Source organism: Narcine bancroftii, chromosome 12 (genome assembly GCF_036971445.1).
Source record: "Narcine bancroftii isolate sNarBan1 chromosome 12, sNarBan1.hap1, whole genome shotgun sequence".
In the NCBI taxonomy this organism is placed as follows: Eukaryota; Metazoa; Chordata; class Chondrichthyes; order Torpediniformes; family Narcinidae; genus Narcine; species Narcine bancroftii.
In genome coordinates, this window is record NC_091480.1 from 7202457 (window position 1) to 7224479 (window position 22023).

A 22023-nucleotide genomic window follows, 5' to 3' on the forward strand; every position below is an offset into this window, starting at 1 on the left:
TTGTACCTCTATTATGATTGAACCTTTGAAATATATCTATTAAAATGTTGAATTGGTATTGTTGACCAGTGCTATCCTATTCCATCTATTACTATTTCCCTACCAATCCCTTTTCCACCAATTCCCTTGTAAAAAAAAATTGTGTTGATACCGAAATAACACATATAACCAAATTCTAACTTCAATAATACAAAATATTTAAAAGAAAGCATTGGAAATGTGAGGTTTCACTAATGTCGTCTTATTGTTCTTCGTTTTTACTACTTTCATATCTATATTTAAACTCAGCTGTTTTTACCATGATAGTTCTAGCTTCCAGTGTGCTAATATAAAAGTTTGCTTCTCCGTGTTTTCTGTCAAATATAACTTGCAAAAGATAAAATGCTACATTTAAATTAAAGAATTTACCAATCATGTATTCCAAGTGCCTGATGTACCACTCTTAAATTTAAAAAGTGTACATTGGACACCTTTGAAAGGAAAATCAATTTTCTTTGTTTTTTATAAATGATTATTAAAAAGAATCTCCCATTCATAAAACCTTTAACTGATCCAAAATAATTGTTAAAAAAAATATCATATACTGATTTCCTTGAATGCTCCATGACCTCAATAAACTAATTTTGTAATTAATCTAAGAATTTGGGGGAAGCATTATGAATGCGAGTCTGAGACTGTCCAAGTATCAAATACAGTTTGTTAACGTTGCTTTGGTGGTGGCCAGGAAATGTATAGCGATTAACTGGAAATCTGACTCCCAGCTGAGTGCTGAATGATGGAACGTGGAAATGCAGAGCTGTATTCCCCTGGAGAAAATCTCCTATGATTTGAGGAGGAAGTTCGACACATTCGTTGAGATGTGGCAACCATACTTGCAGTACATTGGAATACAGGTGTAATTAACCTTCCAATGCCTTTCTTTAAAAGGAACGGTGGATAGTCAGCTCACACCAATTGAGGAAACAACTTTGAGACCTGGCCAGCACCACCCACCCCCCCACACACCAATCTTTTTTCTATCTCTTTTTTGTTGCTTTAATGGTATTTGCATTGTTATTCTCATTAATGAATGTTTTTGTTAATTTGGGGTGGGAGGGAGGATGGGTGTGGGAGGAGGGAAAGAGATTTTTTTTAAAAAGATTCGATACAAAGTGCTTTGTATAAGGAGATGATTGATCTATATTGTTCATAAAGCATGAATCTGTAAAATCAAAAATAAAATTTTCAAAAAAAAAGAATTTGGGAGAAGCTTTTCCATATTTATTATTGGATTGAGATACCTTTTGATAACAGAATGCACATTTTAAATAACCCAGGAAATATAGGTAATGTCTTTCTATAGCCTTGTAAACACAATGGTCATATCTGCTTCCACCACTACCTCCGACGGCCATTCCAGGTACCTATCACTGTGTGTTTTTAAAAAAATTGATCTGCACATCTCCTTTAAACTTTAAGATGTTCTTTAAAATTTACCCGTGACTAGACTTTGAATTCATCTGTGGTTTGATCAAACTTTGGTTTCATGTATCCTGTTACATGCGCTTTGTAATATTTTAATACATTTAGATGCCAGATCCATGTAATTTATTGTTTATTTACTAACACTAAACAGAGATTTATCCTTGAATCTTAAACCTTCAGTCAATTCATGTCATTTATCTCTTCATGCGTACTAAATCAATTAGTTGCCAGCTCATCTCTCTGCCTTTTCTCTTTTCATAAATTATAATGCAAACTTTTTTGATTTAATTCTTGCTTTTACCACATTAAAGCTTTTATTTTGGTTCACAATCTTGCACAAGCCTTTACTGTCATAATTCTGATCTATCTCAGGCAAAGCACAATGTTTAGGTTTATTTTTAGTGCTGACTTAAAACATTAATTTTAGTGTATTCTCTAAATACTGGGTGAGTTTTAGTAGCAGAGTTTTAGAATTAATAGCATTTATTTAACAATATAAAAGAATCAACAGAATCTGTGTACAGGGCTCTGATGCTCCTAATCATTGCCTTAAATCCCCAAAATTCTCAGCCTTCATCGATTCTTGTTTTTTCAATTTTGTCATTAAATCTGGTTGTTTATTACAAATACGTTGGAGTTGAACAGGAAAGTCTGCAGATGCTGTGCTTGTAGAGTAATACGCAAAAGTGCTGGAGTAAATGCAGGTAATATTACCTTGACAAAGTGCTTAGGGCTAAAACGTTGGTTACCCTTCAGTGGTTTTCAAACTTTCCTTTCACATACTACCTATGCCATAGGTGCTCTGTGATTATCTTTATTCGGACGCCAACTGACATTAACCACTTTCAGGTGTTCAGAATACCCCAACATCTTCTTTGGCTTGGCTTCGCGGACGAAGATTTATGGAGGGGGTAAAAAGTCCACGTCAGCTGCAGGCTCGTTTGTGGCTGACAAATCCGATGCGGGACAGGCAGACACGATTGCAGCGGTTGCAAGGGAAAATTGGTTGGTTGGGGTTGGTTGGGAATACCCCAACATAAAGCTGCCTAAAATATCCGAATGCGGCTGTTGGGAGACCACCTGAAAGCAGAGAATCCTGACCCGAGGAGTACTTGCCTAAGCTTCCTCGGGTAGGTGTATTCTCCGCTTCTGAGCACTCCCCCAAGGCACCTGAAAGTGGGCGGGACTAGGGCCACAGTCAATAGGAGCCGGCGTTTGCTCCGCGGCGCCTCTCCCTGCTGCGGACCTTTCAGGTGTCAGAACAGCACCTTCAGCGCTGCCACCTGAATGTCGCTTCGTGCACACCCGCAGCAGGCTCCGGAGCCACATTCTCCCAGCTATTCCACCTGAAAGTGGAATCTCTCTCATACCTTTGTGAAAGGCTCTAGCTCGAAACATTGGTTCTGTATTTTTACCTTTGCTACATAAAGGACACTTTGACCTGCTGAGTTTCTCCAGAATTTTGTGTTTTTTATTTTCTGATAACGAACACAGGTTTCTTCTTAAAAGTGGATTGCATGAAGTGAGTATATTCATAAAGCAGGGTGGACCTGTATCATTGGTGGCCATACAGTCAGGATTTAGATTGACAATTTTGCCTAAATTGCAAGCTCTAAAACTTTAAAATTCAATCTATAGGGCAGATAAATTCAATATTTAACAATTTGAACATAATTACCGCATAGTCAATGCTTTAAACTTACCTGATGCCTCAACTGTTCTTGCTATGCCATTTTTGGTGCCATTAGTATGCCTGCTTCATTAACAAATGGTATTAACAGCCTTCAAAGATTTAAAATTGGGTATTGGTTGGTACCTGTGATGTATGTTGACTTGGAAAGTATCTTTTCAGCTCAGAATAGATAGTGATTTGAAAATTGTATTTACGAAGTACTGTGCATGCCTGGAAAGAACAGATACTTCCATGTAGCATCGAAGTCCCAAAGCATCTTGCAAATAGACTTAACATGAGATGTAGGCAATTCAGCCCATCGAGTCTGCCCCACCACTCATTGAGCTGATCCATTTTCTCATTCAGCCCCACTGCCCGGCCTTCTCCCCATAATCTTTGATGCCCTGGCTAATCAAGAACCTATCAATCGCTCCTTAAAATACATCTAATGACTTGGCCTCCACAAGTGCTTGTGGCAACAAATTCCCCAGATTCACCAACGTTTGGTTAAAGAAATTCCTCCGCATCTCTTCTAAGTAGATGCCCTTCAATCCTGAAGTTGTGATCTCTTTTCTTCGACTCTCCTGCCAAAGGAAACAACCTTTCTACATCTACTCTGTCCATGTCTTTCAACATGCAAAATGTTTCAATGACATTCCCCTTCATTTTCCTAAATTCCACTGAACACATGCCAAGAGCATGAAGGATAACTTTCATTCCCAGAATCATCCGTGTGAACCTCCTCTGAGCGCATCCTTTCTTAAATGAAGAGCCCAAAACTGCTCACAACTCTCCGTGAGATCTCGCCAGTGCCTTATCAAGCCTCATCATCACATCCCTTCTCTTGTACTCTATTCCTCTTGAAATGAGTGCCAGCATTGCTCTTGCCTTCTTCACTGCTGAGTATTCTTGCAAGTTTATCTTCAAGGTGTCCTGCCGGAGCTATTGTCAAGCAGGATATTTTTTAAGTGCATGTTTTTGTATAAATGTTTTTGGCAATAGCTCAAACCTGTTGCTGTCTGGAAAAAAAATTGCAGTGAAGAACTGAAGGCCTGAGCAAGTGCGTGCATTTCAATACTGACCCTATCACCGCTAATGTGATTTAATTACCATTTGTCAGCATAGGGTTGAGCACAGTCTATTCTGATGGAGTCAACAGACTAACTCAGCTGTTGAGTTAAAGCAATCTATGAACCATGTACAGTACAACTCCAATTATCCGAAATGATTGGGACCGGTCCTAAGTCAGATTAATGTTTTTTTTTCGGATAACTGGTCATTTTTTTAAAAAACACCCCAGTAGCAACAGCAAATCACTTGAATCAATGTTTAAACAACAAGCAAATCAATATTTAAACAACAACAAACAATAAAGGAAGGCTTTTTAAGCATTAAAATAATGTTTAATTCTCACCCCAAAAAAATTGCTGGCTCCAACCACTGCCTCTGAACACTGAGACTGACAAACCACTGCTGCCGATCCCCGGGGAGGCTTTCCGGGCTGGAGGAACACTCACTTGCGAGTCGGCGAGTTCCTGACTCCTGAGTCCCAAGTCCGAATCCTCTCCCAAGCCTAACGCACACTGGGGAAAGGAGAGTTCAGCGTCAGGAGCTTCATTGCGCTCCATTGTGCTGAGGAGGGAAGGGGGTGAGGGAGGGTAGAGGAGGGAAGGGGGTGAACCCCACTGAGCCCAAAGTCTGGCTCTTGCCCGGGAGGCCACACTTCTTGATGATGCCGGGGCAAGGGATTCTTCCAACCATTTGAGGCTGGGAGACAGTGGCACGCAGTTTGGAGAGAAAAGTCAATAGGGGAAGGTAAAGAAGAAATGGAAAGAGAGGGGGAGGGAGTTACCTGAAACGTGGACAATCATTCTAATTTTGTTGTTGGGTGATTTTTTTTTTCAAATCTGTGAGGTCACTTCAGTTCTGAAAAAAAAAATGTGGATAAATGAGGATTTCTGATTTGTATATTCTCATTTCTTCAGAATTTTAAATTTTTTTGGATAAATTGGGATTTTGGAGAATCTGATTTTGGATAATCAGAGTTTTAATGTATATGTAAACTTCAGGGATGTAATCCCATTAAAATGTAAAGAAATGTTGTGCCCTCTTGTCCTAGACTTTCCCACCAAGGGAAAAAACCTTTCTACATCTACTCTGTCCATGCCTTTCAACATTCAGAATATTTCAATGGGATCCCCTGAGACTATTGAGCTACAAAGGAAAAGGTGATCATCTATGAACTTAAGATCATCGTTAACTCTGAGTATATTTGGTTTTCTACAAAGAGCTGAAATACCAAAGTCTGCAGATGCTGCGATTGCAGTAAAAATCATAGAAATATTGGAGGAACTCAGCAGGTCTCTCAGTGACAATAGGAGGTCGAGTAAACGCACGTTGTATCTCTTGATCTCCTACTGTCACTGTGAGGCCTGAAAATAATCCGACATTTTTGTAGGAACTCCTCTCTATCGCTTCTCGGCCTTTTGGCTAAGATTGAGTGTAGGAACCAACCACACTAGTAGGATTCAGTGTGATCTTGATGAAGGGTTCTGACCCAAAGCTTTGACTGCTGTTCTCCCACTGATACTGCACCACCTGCTGAAGTCTTCCGGCATGTTTTTAGCACTGATACCTTTATCAGAAGGAATGCAGTGGCTCAAGAATTCCACCTTCTCGACAGCAGTTGGAAAGGACAATGCGCTGGTTATGCTGGAAATGCCCAGATCCTGAAAGTGAAAAGAATACATTATATATTGCATTATCCTGGACATATTTATTATATACCCTTTAATTATGACCAAAGTTACATACCGTATAGGAGGGCAGTGTTTAAGAGGGGAAGAACAACCAGCGCAGGTATAAATAGCACATTTAAAACCTGTAGACTTGTGGTGTGATGAGGCAGACCCATCCAAATGTAACAGATGGGAAAAGTGTTCACTGGTTGAAAGACCTAAGTGAACCTTTATCTTTCCACACTTTTTTATGAAATACACAAACCTATTTCTGCACATCTGGATTGAGGGTTGGTAATTTTTGGGTAAATCACCGTTTCAACTGGGCAAAGGTCACATTGGACAAAATAATTATTTCATTCCCTAATGCAGATCTTTCTGAAGTCAAAAATACTTTTCTCTTTATATTATTTGGCTTGTCTGACACTCCTCTTTAGTGTAAAAACCTTTTAAAGAAAAGAAACTGGCAGGGTGATTCCAAAAACTACATTATGTGTTGACCCTGCTGTGCATTTTGTTAATGGTAAGTGGTACAATCTGTACTGACAATGCACTTTTCTCTCTGCATTCACAGGGTGACATAAAGGGTTACCTGCTTAGTCAGCAACAAGAGCAAAGTCCCCGTGGATCAGAACTGCTACAACTGCAAAGGATGGCCTGTGAAATTGCTGCTGGGCTTGCTCATCTGCACAAGCATGGTTTTGTGCACAGGTGTGTACATAGATGGAACAGAGGGCTCATTTGGGCTGACAGAGGGATGATAGGGCTTATACCAGATCCCAATGTCACATCTTTCCAATTTGAATGGAAAGAGTTATTTGTGCACAGAGCAGTCAAACGGTTGCACCTTAACGTGTACACTGCAAAAATATTTGCTAGTTTGGGAACCTATATTTATATTGCAAAGGTGTCTAGTCATGTAACAGTCCACCAAGTAAGGTTGTGAGTTGAATAATAATGGTTAGATCATCTACTTTCCATGAATAATTGTATCACCCAGCTTGAATCCATACGATTACTACCAGCTTTTTCCGAACGGTGGTCATCGCCTTCAAGTCTTCATTCATGATGTAGGCCTTGCAGGCAGATTTGAAGCTTGTGTCGTTGGGACTAAAGAAGGTTAAGAAATATGGACTAACATTTTTTTAAAAAAAACTTCAGTAAATCCTTCTGCCAGAACTGCAACCTGGACCCAAGATATTTGCCCTTCAGCTAACCTTGTCTGTTCAATATGATTGGAATTAGACACAGCCTATTAAATTACTGAAGTCCTCAAAATGTTCTCTCTTGCCTCTACTGCCAAAGTATGAAGAGCACATAGTCTGATGCACCAGATCAGTTTACACTTGATTTATTAATGTCCTAAAGCAAAGTTTTAAGGTTAGCATTGGTCTCTCAAAGCTGAACAGAACCTCTGTTACCAGCTGATGCTGTTTTGTGCATCTGTACAGTCAGTGATGGCTTTGTTGCAACATTCTCTAACTTGTTGCAAATGCTTTTTTCAAAATCTACTTCATATTTTCATTGATAATCATCTGAGGTGGTATGGTTGGCGTAGCGGTTAGCGCAACGCTTTTACAGCACCAGTAATCGGGACCAGAGTTCGAATCTGGCACTGTCTGTAAGGAGTTTGTATGTTCTCCCCGTGTCTGTGCAGGTTTCCTCTGGGGCCTCTGGTTTCCTCCCACCATTCGAAAGGTACCAGGGTTGTAGGTTAATTGGGTGTAAATTGAGCAGCATGGGCTGAAATGGCCTGTTACTGTGCTCTATGTCTAAATTTAAAAGAAGCTTAAATAGTTCATGACTTCTTTTGGTAAATGATCCCTGAATAAATCAGTGATTAAATTTTAAAAAAATACGACATACTTAAAAGTGAAAATATTTGCCCCAGACATCAATTAGATGATTGTGGATTTGTTTCTATCTACAGCTCCAATGATTCGGTGAGGTTTTTCAGTTGGTTGTTTTTCCAGACTCTTTTGTGTAGTCTTCCAAAGGCGCTATTTGCCTTGGCGAGTCTGTTGTCTATCTCATTGTCGATCCTTGCATCTGATGAAATGGTGCAGCCGAGATAGGTAAACTGGTTGACCGTTTTGAGTTTTGTGTGCCCGATGGAGATGTGGGGGGGCTGGTAGTCATGGTGGGGAGCTGGCTGATGGAGGACCTCAGTTTTCTTCAGGCTGACTTCCAGGCCAAACATTTTGGCAGTTTCCGCAAAGCAGGACGTCAAGCGCTGAAGAGCTGGCTCTGAATGGGCAACTAAAGCGGCATCATCTGCAAAGAGTAGTTCACGGACAAGTTTCTCTTGTGTCTTGGTGTGAGCTTGCAGGCGCCTCAGATTGAAGAGACTGCCATCCGTGCGGTACCGGATGTAAACAGCGTCTTCATTGTTGGCACCACCTACGGCTCCTAGAACGCCTCCACCAGCGTTGTCTCCGCTCCATCCTCAACATCCATTGGAGCGCTCACACCCCTAACGTCGAGGTACTCGAGATGGCTGAGGTCGACAGCATCGAGTCCACGCTGCTGAAGATCCAACTGCGCTGGATGGGTCACGTCTCCAGAATGGAGGACCATCGCCTTCCCAAGATCGTATTATATGGCGAGCTCTCCACTGGCCACCGTGACAGAGGTGCACCAAAGAAAAGGTACAAGGACTGCCTAAAGAAATCTCTTGGTGCCTGCCACATTGACCACCGCCAGTGGGCTGATAACGCCTCAAACCGTGCATCTTGGCGCCTCACAGTTTGGCGGGCAGCAGCCTCCTTTGAAGAAGACCGCAGAGCCCACCTCACTGACAAAAGGCAAAGGAGGAAAAACCCAACACCCAACCCCAACCAACCAATTTTCCCTTGCAACCGCTGCAATCGTGTCTGCCTGTCCCGCATCGGACTGGTCAGCCACAAACGAGCCTGCAGCTGACGTGGACTTTTTACCCCCTCCATAAATCTTCGTCCGCGAAGCCAAGCCAAGCCAAACAGCTCCAATGTGCACGTGCTCCTATGCTGCTTCAGTTCTCTTCCCGCTGAATAGACAGTCAATTGCATCCTTTCCCACTAAGTAGTTTTGATTACTTTGCCATCTGATGCTGAAACCTGCAGTGGAAGGTCACTAGTACTCCTGTATGTTGGACATTACTGGATTGCTGCAATGAATGAGGTTAGAGGCAGCGCAAATGTTAAGCTTCTGTGGCTGCAGGGAAAAGTACCAGGTTTACCCGAAGGGTGGATGGGGAGGGATGAGTGGACAAGGGAATTGGAGAGTATTATCCTTCTACAAGGCAAAAGGGGTGGAAAGAGATTGATGTGTCCAAAGGTGGGGTCTAGTTGTGGTTGGTGGAAATGATTGCTGAATGTGGAGGCTAGTGAGGTGAAGGTTGTGGTCTAGGAACTCCATCCCTGTGCTATTTGGAATGAGGATGGGATAAGAGCGGAGGAAGTCCAAGAGAGTGCACGGTAGAGAGGAGACAGTGTTGCTGGTAAAAAGTACATTTCAGATGTCCTGTAAAGGAAGGCCTCATCTTGTGAATAGCAGTGAAACTGGGAGAAAAGGATGGTGTCCTTACAGGAGGGTGGGAGGAGGTGTAGTCAAGGTAACTGTGGGAGTCAGTGGATGTGGAGTAAATGTCAAAATGTAGCTTGTTAGATGCAAACAGAGGCATAGAAAGGGGAGAGAAGTGTCAGAAATTGTCCAAGTGGATTTGAGTGGGATGAAGGTTGGTACCAAAGTTGATTAAAATTGACAAGTTATGCATGGGTGCAGGAAGCAGCCCCAGTGCAGTCTTCAATGCGATGGGAAAAAAAGTTGCTGGAATAAAGATCGTTCTACGTGGCCAACTGAAAGACAAGAAGACATAGCTAGGACCCATGGCCACACTTTTGATTTGAAGGAAATGAGAAGGCAGCACTTGTTAGATGAGCAGCCAGCGCAATGCTGTTACAGTGCCTGCGATCGGGACCGGAGTTTGAATCCCGCGCTGTCTGCAAGGAGTGTGTACGTTCTCCCCACGTCTGTGTAGGTTTCCTCCGGAGACTCTGGTTTCCTCCCACCGTTTGAAATGTACTGGGGTTGTAGGTTAATTGGGTGGCATAGGCTTGTGGACCAAAATGGCCTGTTACCATGCTGGATGTCTAAATGTAAAGAGGAAAGTTATTTAGGGAGAGAACAGGTTCTGCCAGACAGAAGGATATAAGAGGTATCCCACACGTATATGGGAAGGCATTGGATAAGAGGTGAGGGGGTGGAGTCAAGATGTGAGGAGACATGTTCGGTGAGGGAAGAGCAGGTGGAAACAATGGACCCATCAGGCGACCTTTTCTACATTGGTAAGACCTAATGCAGACTTGGGATAGTATTGCAGAGCACTATGCCATGTCCATTATCCTGAGCGCCCAGTTGCATGGCATTTCAACTCTCCCATGCTGATCTGTCTGCCTTGGGCCTTCTCCACTGCCAGAGGGAAGCCCGTCTTAAACTAGAGAAAAAACACGTATTCCCCACACACAGACAAGTGCGTCTCTGTTGACACCACCATTCTCACCGTCTTTTATCAGATTCCAGCACTGGTGACCTTTGTCCTCTGATCACTTGTATGTCATCTTCCACCTCTTTCTGGTTCTTCTATCCCATACAGTGTGTCTCTCCAACTCTCCCACTCGTTGCACTGGCTTCTGTACTACATTTAACCAGTCTCAATAAAGGGTTTAGGCTTGAATTGTCAACCTTTGTTTTTCCCACTGATGCTACTTGACCTGCTGAATTTCTCCAGGATTGTGTTTAGCTTTAGATTCCAGCATCTGTAGACTCCTGTGTGTCTCCAGTTTGCCACAGTGAATGTTCATTTCTGGTAGCAATATCCTGCTGCTGTTTGAGTATGTTGAAAAGCTCCAGCATCAGTGATTTTGTTGTTGGTGATGAATTAAAAACAGCAGTGTCCCTGCGCATTGACCAATTACTGATGAGGTTGGTGACTTATAGCAAGATTTTCTTATATCCACTCCCAGACTTGGATGTTTTGTTATTAAATTTCTTTTTGAAAAGAATTGTGTCTATTTATTCATCTATGGAGCACGTGGTTAGGCCATTTGATCTGTAATTTAAAATCTAACAGCCCATTTCACTTGTAGATTAAAGAGTATTACATTTATGAGAAGAATGTATTCTAAACAAGCAGGTTTTAATATTTTTACAGGGCGGTACATAGGTGTGATATCTACTTCACATCATTATTTGTTTACAGAATATTTATGCAGTGCATTTAAAAGCTGCTTTAGATCTAAAAATCAACCTATCGAGCAAACAATTGCAGTGTGTGAAGATTAATGTAAGTTGAACTTGTTCCCCTCTCAGCTGTCAGACTAGGCTTGGTCTCTGCTTTACTGCCTGTAATGTTAAATAAGTTGAGCTTGAAATCTATTCCTTAAGGTTACAGCTAAATAATGCCATATTTCTCATTTAATTAATTACATGTTAGCTCTGTTGCTAATCCTTCAGAGGTCTTGAAGTTGATTGATGTGTATAATGGTGAGAGAGGAAAAATGACATGGCTGGAATCTTAAAATTGGGGGTGATGAAACCATGAGGTGCCAAGCGTGTTTAGATACTCTAGGTAACTGGAAAGACTCAACCTGAGCAAGTTGATCAATTTTGTTTTGCTGTTGTGTAAAAATAAAGTCCGAACCATTCAACTTGACTTGCTGCAGGGTCTCCATCCTTTTGCCTCCACAGATGCTGCCTGACCCTTGAGTTCCTGTGGATTCCAGCATCCTAAATATCTGCTTTTAATTATTATCTACCCTAGAAAGCCTTTGCTTATTAAGAATTCACCTACATTTGTCTTAAAAAAATTTTAAGTACTCTGCTTTCCATACTTTTTTAGGGAGAGAATTTCTAAAACATTAACCTCAAAAGAAATTTCATCTCCTGAAATCTTCCTTAAAGGAAGAGCTAATGTTTATTTTTAAACAAAGACTGCTCATTTTGGTTCATTCTGCAAGAGGAAACTATTTCTCCACATTCATGTACTTAAGGTCCCTCAGGATTTTTTATTTCCTTCAAGTCTCCTCTCACTTTTCTAAACTCCAAAAACAAGCCTGCCTTGACTACCCTTCAAAAAGCATTGTGCCCCATCAAAAGACATTTTGATAAAGTTATGGATAGGTAGAGTTTAGAAGGATGCACGCTAAATGTAGGCAAATGGGACAAGATGAGAGTTCCAACTTGGGTGAGTTAGGCTTAAGTGCATGTTGCGTGCAGGATGACTGACACTCTATGCTCATTCCTGCTCTTAATCTAATGAAGCGTTGTTGAACCGGACAGATTCTAATGCATTTGCTATCTTCTTTGTAACCGATACTGACTGTACAGTTTACTCCACGTGCAGTCCCTGCAGAGTCCTATATAGTTCAAGCATAACCTCCATGTGCAATCCCTGGAGAGCCCTATATAGTTCAAGCATAACCTTCATGTGCAGAGCCCTATCTAGTTCAAGCATAACCTTCATGTGCAGTTCCTGCAGAACCCTATATAGTTCAATCATAACCTCCATGTGCAGTCCTTGAAGAGCCCTATATAGTTCAAGCATAACCTTCATGTGCAGTCCCTGCAGAGCCCTATATAGTTCAAGCATAACCTCCATGTGCAGTCCCTGCAGAGCTCTATATAGTTCAAGCATAACCTCCATGTGCAATCCCTGGAGAGCCCTATATAGTTCAAGCATAACCTTCATGTGCAGAGCCCTATCTAGTTCAAGCATAACCTTCATGTGCAGTCCCTGCAGAGCCCTATATAGTTCAAGCATAACCTCCATGTGCAGTCCCTGCAGAGCCCTATATAGTTCAAGCATAACCTCCATGTGCAGTCCTTGCAGAGCCCTATATAGTTCAAGCATAACCTTCATGTGCAGTCCCTGCAGAGCCCTATATAGTTGAAGCATAACCTCCATGTGCAATCCCTGGAGAGCCCTATATAGTTCAAGCATAACCTTCATGTGTCTGAATCGAATTTCCTTTGCTATAAATGAGATGTTGGGATTCTTGATGAAGTATCTGCATTCTGGCCTTTTGTGAATTGTGCATTAGGCCTCCAAACTTCCTCTGCATCTCAAGAGCTCTGCATTTTCATATAACTTAAATAATACACTTTTTTTTCCCAAGTAGGATGAACATTTTCCCCACATTCTCCATTTGTTTATCTATATCCCTTTGCAATCCCCTCATGTCATCTTCAAAATTTAGCCCCACTCCCTTGTTCTGCATTATTAGTTGTTAGTGATGAACTAGGGCAGGTGCCAGCCTATCTCTCTCTCTCTCTCTCTCTCTCTCTCTAAACCAGGGGTGGGCAACCTTTTAATTTTTAATTTAGACATACAGCATGGTAACAGGCCATTTTGGCCCACAAGTCCATGCTACCCAATTAACCTACACCCCTGGTACGTACTCATAGGCCCTGGCCTGTTACTGTGTTGAATGTCTAAATTAAAAGGCTGGCCATCCCCTGCTCTAAACCACCTGATGGAATTCTGACTGCTCGCCATTTAGACCATTCACCTAACTTTTGCACGTGAATGGACAAATATGGCTAAATGAATTTCACTTGAGTTATGCAGCACACACCTGTGCCACAAGATGGCACTATAAATTAACTTGCACATCAGATGACTTCAACCATCTGGGAAAAGATGGAGGGGGGGGAAGGGGGGATGCTGATTCTTTAAGTTGGTTATGATGGCTCAATAAATCAAAAGATTTACCTCATAATAATTTAAGAATTAGAAGCTGGTGTTTGCCATTCTTGGTGCTTGTACTCAATATGATTATGGCTGATCTCTTTTCTGAGCACCTCTTTCTATAACTATCCCTATATTCCCTTAATATCTCAGCATTTATCATTCTCAGTTTTAAATATACTTCATGGCTGAGCCTCCATAGCCCTAAACTCGAGTAGAGATTTTCAAAGACTTCCCATGCTGAGGAAATAGCTGATTTTTCTCACTCCTGAATATCCATCCCCATATTAACTCTATGATTTCTTGGTTTGACATATCCCACTCAGGAGACTCTTCTGTACTGTCGAGCTCTTTTTTGTTAAAAAGCACGGTGTTCTTGCTCTCACTTTGGCTTCCACAATTTCCATTGTGTGCTCCTCCTGACTTATTACCACTTTGCCTGTTCTTCTTTCCTTGGATTTTCGCTCAGCAATGGATCCTCTGTCCCTTTCCCCACCCCAAACCTTCTTACCTAGTTTTCTGTTTTTATGTTTGTTCTCATTTCCTGTTCTTCTATCCTTCCCTTGATTATACTTTCCATTTCTTGAAACAGAAATTTAAAGTTAAATATTTGTTTAGTAGCAGGGAGGTGTTAATAAAATTCTTCATCCCACACTTAAAGGATGCTCTGTCCTTCTGTGATATCAGTGCATTCAAGGGTCCTGAATCGTTGGAAAATTATTTAGGAAAAAAATGATTTGGCAACTGTAGATGATGGAATCTTGAGCAAACAATGAAAAGTTGTGTGACCCAAAAGGCCAGGCAGCTTCCATGGAGAGAAATAGGAAATCAGTGTTTCTGCTTGGAACCAGTTTTTCTTTGAGAGAGTGCCAGAATGAGGAGCATTTTTATTCTCAACAATAGATGTCAGGCAAGGGATGGGTGGAGTGGACGTATCTTTGTTGTTGAAAAACTTGTTTTTTGAACCGGGAAATAGTTGTGTAGTGAATGCTCTCTAACCCAGGCAATGTCCTGATGAATAATTTCCACACGGTCGTCGCAGATATCACATCCTTTCTGCATGTCCCAACCAGAACTGCACTCAATTCTAGGCAGCTGCACCATGACTTCCTGACATTTATACACAACATCCCAACTAATGAAGGCAAGCAGGCCGTACACCAACTCTACCGAGTTGTTGATTTGAAGGTTATCAAATGATACAGCAGATCTAGATCTGTTGGAGATGTGGGTAGAAAAATGCCAGTGTACTCCAGACAAATGTAAAATGGTGCACTTAGGGAGGTCAAATATAAAAAGAGAGCAAACACTAAATGTCAGGATCCCTGGGAACTTTGATCTACAGAGGGATCTTGGGGAGCACGTGCATAGTTCCCTGAACATGCAACACAAGTAAATGGAACAGTAAAGAAGGAATCTGGCAAGCTTGCCTTTATCGGCGGGAGTGTTGTGTTTAAAAGTTGGGAGGTGATGTTGCACTTGTTTAGGACTGGTTAATTGAGCCTTATTTGGAGAATTCTGTGCAGTTACAGTTAGTGCTTACAGAAGGAATGTGACAGCATTGGCAAGGATGCAAGAGCGAATCATAATTGGAGTAGCACCTTTTTTAGGAGAAGGCTGGTGCAAACTTGGATTGTTTCCTTTGGAGTCTGAGGTTGAGGAGAAACAGGAGCAGAAATAGGCTCATCGGCCCATCGAGTCTGCTCCACCATTCTAATCATGAGCTGGTCTATCCTCCCACTCAGCCCCACTCTCTGGCTTTCTCTCAATAACCCTTGATCCCCTGACTTATCATACCTGTCCATCTCTGCCTTAAATGCACCCAACAACCTCACTTCCACAGCTGCCTGCGGCATCCTAAAGTTGTGCCTGCCTGTCCTAGACTTCCCTACCATGGGAAACATCCTGCTACATCTATTCCATCCAGGCTTTTCAGCATTCGGAAAACCTCTGATGGATTTGAGAGGAGTAGAGAGAGGCCTTTTCCCGGGGTGAAAATGTCAAATACTGGAGGGCATAGTATTAAGGTGAGGAGTGATGGAAAGTTTAGAGTAGACTTACAAGACAAGATTTGCCGAGGGTGGTAGGTACCCAGAATGTGTTGCTCGTGGTGGAGAGGAAGAAAATGAATAGCAATGTTTCCGAGGCAGACAGACCACATGAATGTCTTTGTATCTGTACATTTTATATTTCTTTATTCTCAGTTGTATTGGGGCAAGGGGTGTGAAAGGGGGTAAAAATGCGCTCTATATGTCATATTGGTGTTGAAAGAGATTTTTGAATTTATTTGAGTCTTTGAAAATCAAAACTATTACCCCAAAAAAATGGGATTAGTTTAAAGTTGGGCTTCCTCAAACATCTGAGGCCATTGCATTGCTGTGGGTGGACTAGGGCAGGTCTTTGGAGATATTCAAGAACCCTCAGAACTTGGTTTTAAAGTTCAGAAGCTTCTCCCTCTCTTTGCCCCTTGTACTAGAGGTACCCCAGTTTGTGTTCAGATAGTGCAGTCCACGTCCCACTAGCACTGAACCCTGCTTTCTCCCCACCCCTCCCCACCTGCATCCAGAAATATTTCATATTTGTTCCCACTGTATTTTTAGCCAAATTGCCAATGAACATTGATTTGATGTTGAGTAAAGATGGTCCTGAGTTATTCAACACTGCATCCAGTTCCATTGCGGGTAATTGTTAAGCTGTCAGGTCATTGATCAATTGTGTTCATGGACTTACTGATATTTTCTTTTCTGTCCCCTTTATCCCATTTGTGCATTGGCCTTGCTTCAATGCCAGTGATTTAGCGCTACGGAACTGTTTTCTCGCAGCAGATTTGACAGTAAAAATCGGTGATTATGGCATAGGATTCAGCCGGTACAGGGTAAGTAGTTTGATCCTTTGGCCTTTTTTTTGGTTTTGTGCCAAAACTCTTCTGAATGTGTTTTTATTGATAAAGGTTGGAAATGCTGTGGTTCAAGACAAAATTCTTGTATTTAAAACACGAGTTGTTATTTATAGATTGCTAATGGAAAGTAATTGAATTAGATTGTGTGTGGCTAAATATGCAGAAATTGGAGCACTCAAAGGTGTTGAGTCAGACAATAAAATATATCTTGTATAGAATCCAGTAATTTATTAACTGAGGCATTTTGGAGTGTGTCACAGGAGAATTTGACTTTCATGACAGCAGCAAATGGTCAATGACATATGTGCATTTCTAAATGTGTAGTGGAAATTGGTTCTCTTTGGGCGCTAAAGCAGAAAAATATAAAAGTTATTATCAGCATTGAAACTTGTTTCAAATCATGGACAGTTACTGATTTGGCCCTGTTACCTCTGAGTTGTCATGAAATTCGATGTTTGTGGCACCATTATTGTGCATTACAGGTGCCAAAATTGCTATAAATTGCATTTCCGTTAACCATGTATTTGATAAATTGCATATAATGGAAACGCAATGCACACGCACACTCAAGAATCCCCATTATCTGGAATTCAATCAACCGGAATCCCAAACCTGGTGACCAAAAAAGGAAATCAATAGATAATTTATAATTAAATTAAATAAAAGTTTAACATTGTAAAAGTAAATATTCTCCAAAGCAACACAACTCCTTGGTGAAGATGGAAGCAAATATTCAGCCAACAGAGCGCCCCGGTTGGGCCCTGCCCTCAGCAGCTGTAAAGTTTAAATAAAGTTGTGACTGAATAAAATGAAGGCACCCAGAATGAAGAGCGGCTGATGCTGGAGTGACTCTCCCAAAGTGTCTCCCTATCTTTGCCTAGTAAGAATCTCTCTTTATTTGTATTAGCTAGATTAGGAAGGCTTATCTGTAAACTTGAGGGAATGCAAGTTAATTATGACGGCAATGTGGTTTAAGCAACAGAGATTCAAATTTAAATGTTGTAAGTTACAGGAATGATCTGATTAAAGTGAACTTTACATAATTAAATGCCACACTACTGATTTTTTAAAATTACTGTACATTTTGCACTGTCTTGTCTTTGAAACTTAATGCAGGTTTATTAGTCAGGCATTGTAACAGTGTCTCAGTCAACCAGAAAATTCGCCTATGTGACATCTGCAATCCCCATAGGTGCCAGATAATGGGGATTCTACTGTATTTATTTCATAAATATATACAGATGAAATTTATATTTTATTCTTTGTATTTTATGTTCCATATACCATATTTTTACGGATGTAATGAGCGTGTTATATGGTTTTTTTACAAACCGGGTAACCCGCCGCATGGAATATTCATGTGCACCCTAGACAAGGATATTTTTTTCCATGTTGAAACGATGCGCAGAATTACAGACAATGTGTAATTGTGTACGTACAAAATGGCAAAATTCAAAATTTTGATCTTGGCAGTCTCAGGAATATCTCTTTGTCTGAATGCCATGGTATTCCAAGAAACAGGATCTTCTGGTTGGGGCATTGCACCTCATCAAGGTTAATTGCCCTGAGGGAGGAGGTTAACATATCAAATGCCTCTGAGAGAACATTAGGATGATTCTGCCCTATGGCATCAGTTTAATCATCCTCATTACATCCAATCAAGCCATAAATCTTAACAAGAAAAGATTTTTAAAGGGAGACTTTTTAAATCATGACAGAACTGGGGTTTTACTGTATTTCAATGGATATTGGAAATCGTTTAACAATAAAAATCCCTGTGTTATATCTGTGACGTGTGCACATTGAACTGGTGTGATTGTGCAAAAGCTCAGCAAAATTGCATGTATCAGCATTTAAGTTTGTTTTTTCCCTGAAACCTAGGAGGATTATATTGTAAGTAATGATGGTCAATATATTCCTTTGCGCTGGATTTCACCTGAGCTTGTCGGTGACGTTTATGGGAGCATAGTCGTGGCAGAACAGACGAGACACAGCAATATTTGGTAAGCTTGCGTTGATACCACCTGCTTTTGAAATAAACTTTCATTATTTCATCCTAACCTTTCCATCTTAAATCCATCTATCAGCCTTAAAAAAAAATCCCATCTTCCTGCCAATCTTTTCTCTGTTGCCCTAATATCATTGTATGAGGGCACAATGTGGATTTTTGTTTGATTAGTGATCCCAGTGAGAGCATTATATTGCTTCCTAAATGAGGAAGAAAATGGGTTGGTGTTCTGAAGAAAGGTCATCAAAGTGTTAACTCTTGTATCTTTCTCAATGCAGATGATGCCTTCCCAGTTTTTAATTTGTACAGTATAACATCTCACTTGTTATCAAATGTTACTTGAGAAAGAAATCCCATTGATTTTTATAAGGGGAAATAAATGACTTGTTCTGGTTTGCAGTGTTGGTCCCTTGGGTATGTGCATTGACTTAAAAAAAAGTCTACATGATTTTTAAAAAGAAAATAAAGTCTAGTGAAAAAAAATCATGAAATAGTGGGTCAATGAGGAAAGTATGATAGGGTATATATGACCTTCCAAACAAAAAAAAATTTGATAAGGTGCCACCTTATCCTCAAGGTTAAGGCCATAGACTAATAGAATATAACAACATACATTTAAGAAAAAATTGGCTAAGTGACAGCTGGCTCACACTGAAAGCAGCCTGCGTTTGTTTCTGATCTCCAGTGCTATTGATGTGGAGTTCACACATTCTCCTTGTGACCATATGAGCCTCCATGGGTGATCTGGTTTCCTCCCATATACCTTTTAGCAAATTAATTGGTAAATTTCCCCTACTGCAATGATTGGTGTGAGTATCAGAATTGAGTTGTCGGGGATGAATGAGGTTGGAGAAAAGGCAGCTGGGTGGGATTGGTCCAAGAGCTGGTTTTGACTAGATGGGCCAAATGGTGACATCTTGTAAGGAAAATGAGTAATACAGTGTCACCTCCCAAAAATGTGAGGATTGGTAGGCTGATTGCCTCTAGTGGTGTAGATAAGTGGTAGAATCTGAAGTTAGCTGATAGGAATGTGGAAGAATAGGACAGGATTGGTGTCATTTGCTGATTGGTAGAGAATCAGTGTGCCTAAAGGTCTTTTTCTGTGCTGTGTGGCAGGTCGTTGGGGTTTCTCTGCTGTGGGCCATTGATTCTCTTAATGCAAATTAATGATTTGGATACGAGTATAAAGGCCACAGTTTTCAAATTTGCATTGGAGTCAAACTTTTTTTAAAAAAAAGGAGCATGGTATCCTGGGCTTCACAGAATAAGAATGATAAGATGAAGGATTCATGTTCAATTTTGGGTACCACACTTCAGGAAAAATGTGAAAGGTTTGGAGAGAATACAAAAAAAATGTACTAAAATGATTTTGGCCTGAACAACATTGTTAACTAGGGAAGCTGAGTTGTTCTTAGAATAGAGGAGATTGCAATGGAATCTGTAAAGATATTTAAAACCATGAAGAGTAGAGACAAAACAGATGGGTAGTATTCCTATTGGCTGAGAGGGTCAGGAAATAGTGGATAAAGAATAAAAATGTCCAGAAAAATAATCAAAACTGACCATGAAAATTCATATAGTGACTAAAAAAGGTCCAGAGTGCATTGCTGGGAGTAGTATTGGAGATTAAAAAAGAAATTGGATAATTAACTGAAAGGAAAGAATGTGCATGGTTAAGGAGAAAGAGCAAGGAAGTGAGACGAGATGGGTTGTTGGAGCATAAAACAATCTGCTGGAGGGCCCCAGTGGATCGAGCAGCATCTGTGGGAGAAAAATGGTCGACATTTCAGTTTGGACTCTTTCATCAGCATGTAGCAATTGCGATGAAGGGTTCCAACCTGAAATATCAACCCATAGATGCTACTCAGCCCACTGAGCTGCTCCACCAGATTGGTTTCTGCTCCAGGTTCCACCTTCTGCAGTCTCTTGTGCCTCCAGATGGGTGGTCCTTGCAGTATGAGTTCCAAAGGGCAAATGGCCTCCTTTCAGATTTATTTATTATCTGATTGTACAAGTGCAACCCAACAAAACATTTCGCCAGTCCTCAGTGCAACACACTGCAAACACGCATACAGACCTCACACATGTGCATATGTATCACAAATGATACATATGCACAGTATATTTATACAAATATAAATAATTAGTCAGGTCACAGAGCAGCAAAATGCAATTCTTCAAAATGCTGCAATCCTGTTTGCTGTAGACATAACTGTTTGTATATTGAGAAATATTTTGAGTGGTGAAGAAAAGGCATTTCTCTCTTGGTCTATCATCCATTTTTGTAATTTTTTTTGTAGGTCTCTGGGTGTTGTGTTATGGGAGTTATTTGAGAGCGGCAGCCAGCCCTACACGCACCTTTCTGACAAAGAGGTGCTCATCTTTGTGATAAAGGAACAGCAAATTAAACTCCCTAAACCTCAGCTGGAGTTGACTCACTCTGACAGATGGTAATTGCTTGCTTTTATTGCTTTATATATTCTGAAATGTAATTCCCACTGTTGTACCTGTGTTAGTCATAGGGCTTAAGTAGACAAGGTTCTGTTGCTAAGAAACAAGGATGCACAATAGGTTTATCTGACATTAAAATGTCTGCATCTGTTTATTTATAAACCTGCAGAATCGAAAATATTAAGTAAACCTGTTCTTTAGAATGAATCTGCGTCAATGTTATCAGATTGAAACCACAATTTGTCTGCAGTCATATAATTGGAAGTTGCAGTCAGATAATTGGAAGTTGGGGATTGTATGTGTTTAAAAGTAGCCTGACAAGAACAAGTGCAATATGATATATAAGATAACCTTTTATCTGAGATCCTTGGAACTGGACACTTCTCAGTATTCGGATTATTCCGGATTAAGGAATTAAAATGATCCGCGCAAAACATAAGGCCCTTTTTATGGAGCAACACTGCATTGAAGCCAGCTCAACAGGCAATGGCCTCCTTCGTTACCCATAACCCCCCCCCCCCCTCCCCACACAGCTGGAACTGCACTGGGAAACTCGTTAAAACAAAAAGAGGCTCACCCCGCCAACTCTGCCACGCCCTTCTCTGCCTCCTTTGGCCCGGCTCGGCTGCCTTTGCACTGCTTCCCATTATTTAGTCCCATTGCACCAGCTCAGCTTCCAGGAGGCTTCCCATCACCTGCTCCTCACTCAGGCCTGTCTCTTGCTGCTACTCGGGCTTGGCCACTCCCCGACATCCCCTCCCCAGCGTCTCCTCCACCTGGTGGTGGAGCTTGGCATCCAGGTCCCTTCGCCCTCTGACCCTGGAAGCTCTGACTCTCCTTGCCCCTGCAGGGCCTCCACACTCTTCGGGCTGTGTTCTCTCCTCGCTCTCTCCTCACTTGCCCACTACGTCACCCTGCTGCTCTCTCCCTGCTCACCCACTTGAGTCGCACTCTCTCCTTGTTCTCTCCCCGCTTACTTGCCTGAGTAGCACTGCTCACCCGCCCAAGTCTCACACACTCCTTGTTCTCTTCCCTCGACCACTCAAGTTTCGTGGACTCCTTGTT

At 41.3% G+C, this 22023-nt stretch overlaps 1 protein-coding gene across 3 annotated transcripts in view; it reads left to right on the plus strand.

Annotated features, from left to right (window-relative positions):
- lmtk2 (lemur tyrosine kinase 2) overlaps positions 1–22023 on the plus strand; it is a 105915-nt gene that overhangs the window by 56133 nt on the left and 27759 nt on the right. For all 3 annotated transcript variants that reach the window (XM_069905613.1, XM_069905614.1, XM_069905612.1), the window contains exons 7-10: positions 6449–6585; positions 16391–16475; positions 18381–18502; positions 20808–20957. In XM_069905613.1, the coding sequence (XP_069761714.1) occupies positions 6449–6585; positions 16391–16475; positions 18381–18502; positions 20808–20957 (494 nt within the window). The remainder of the gene's footprint in view (positions 1–6448; positions 6586–16390; positions 16476–18380; positions 18503–20807; positions 20958–22023) is intronic.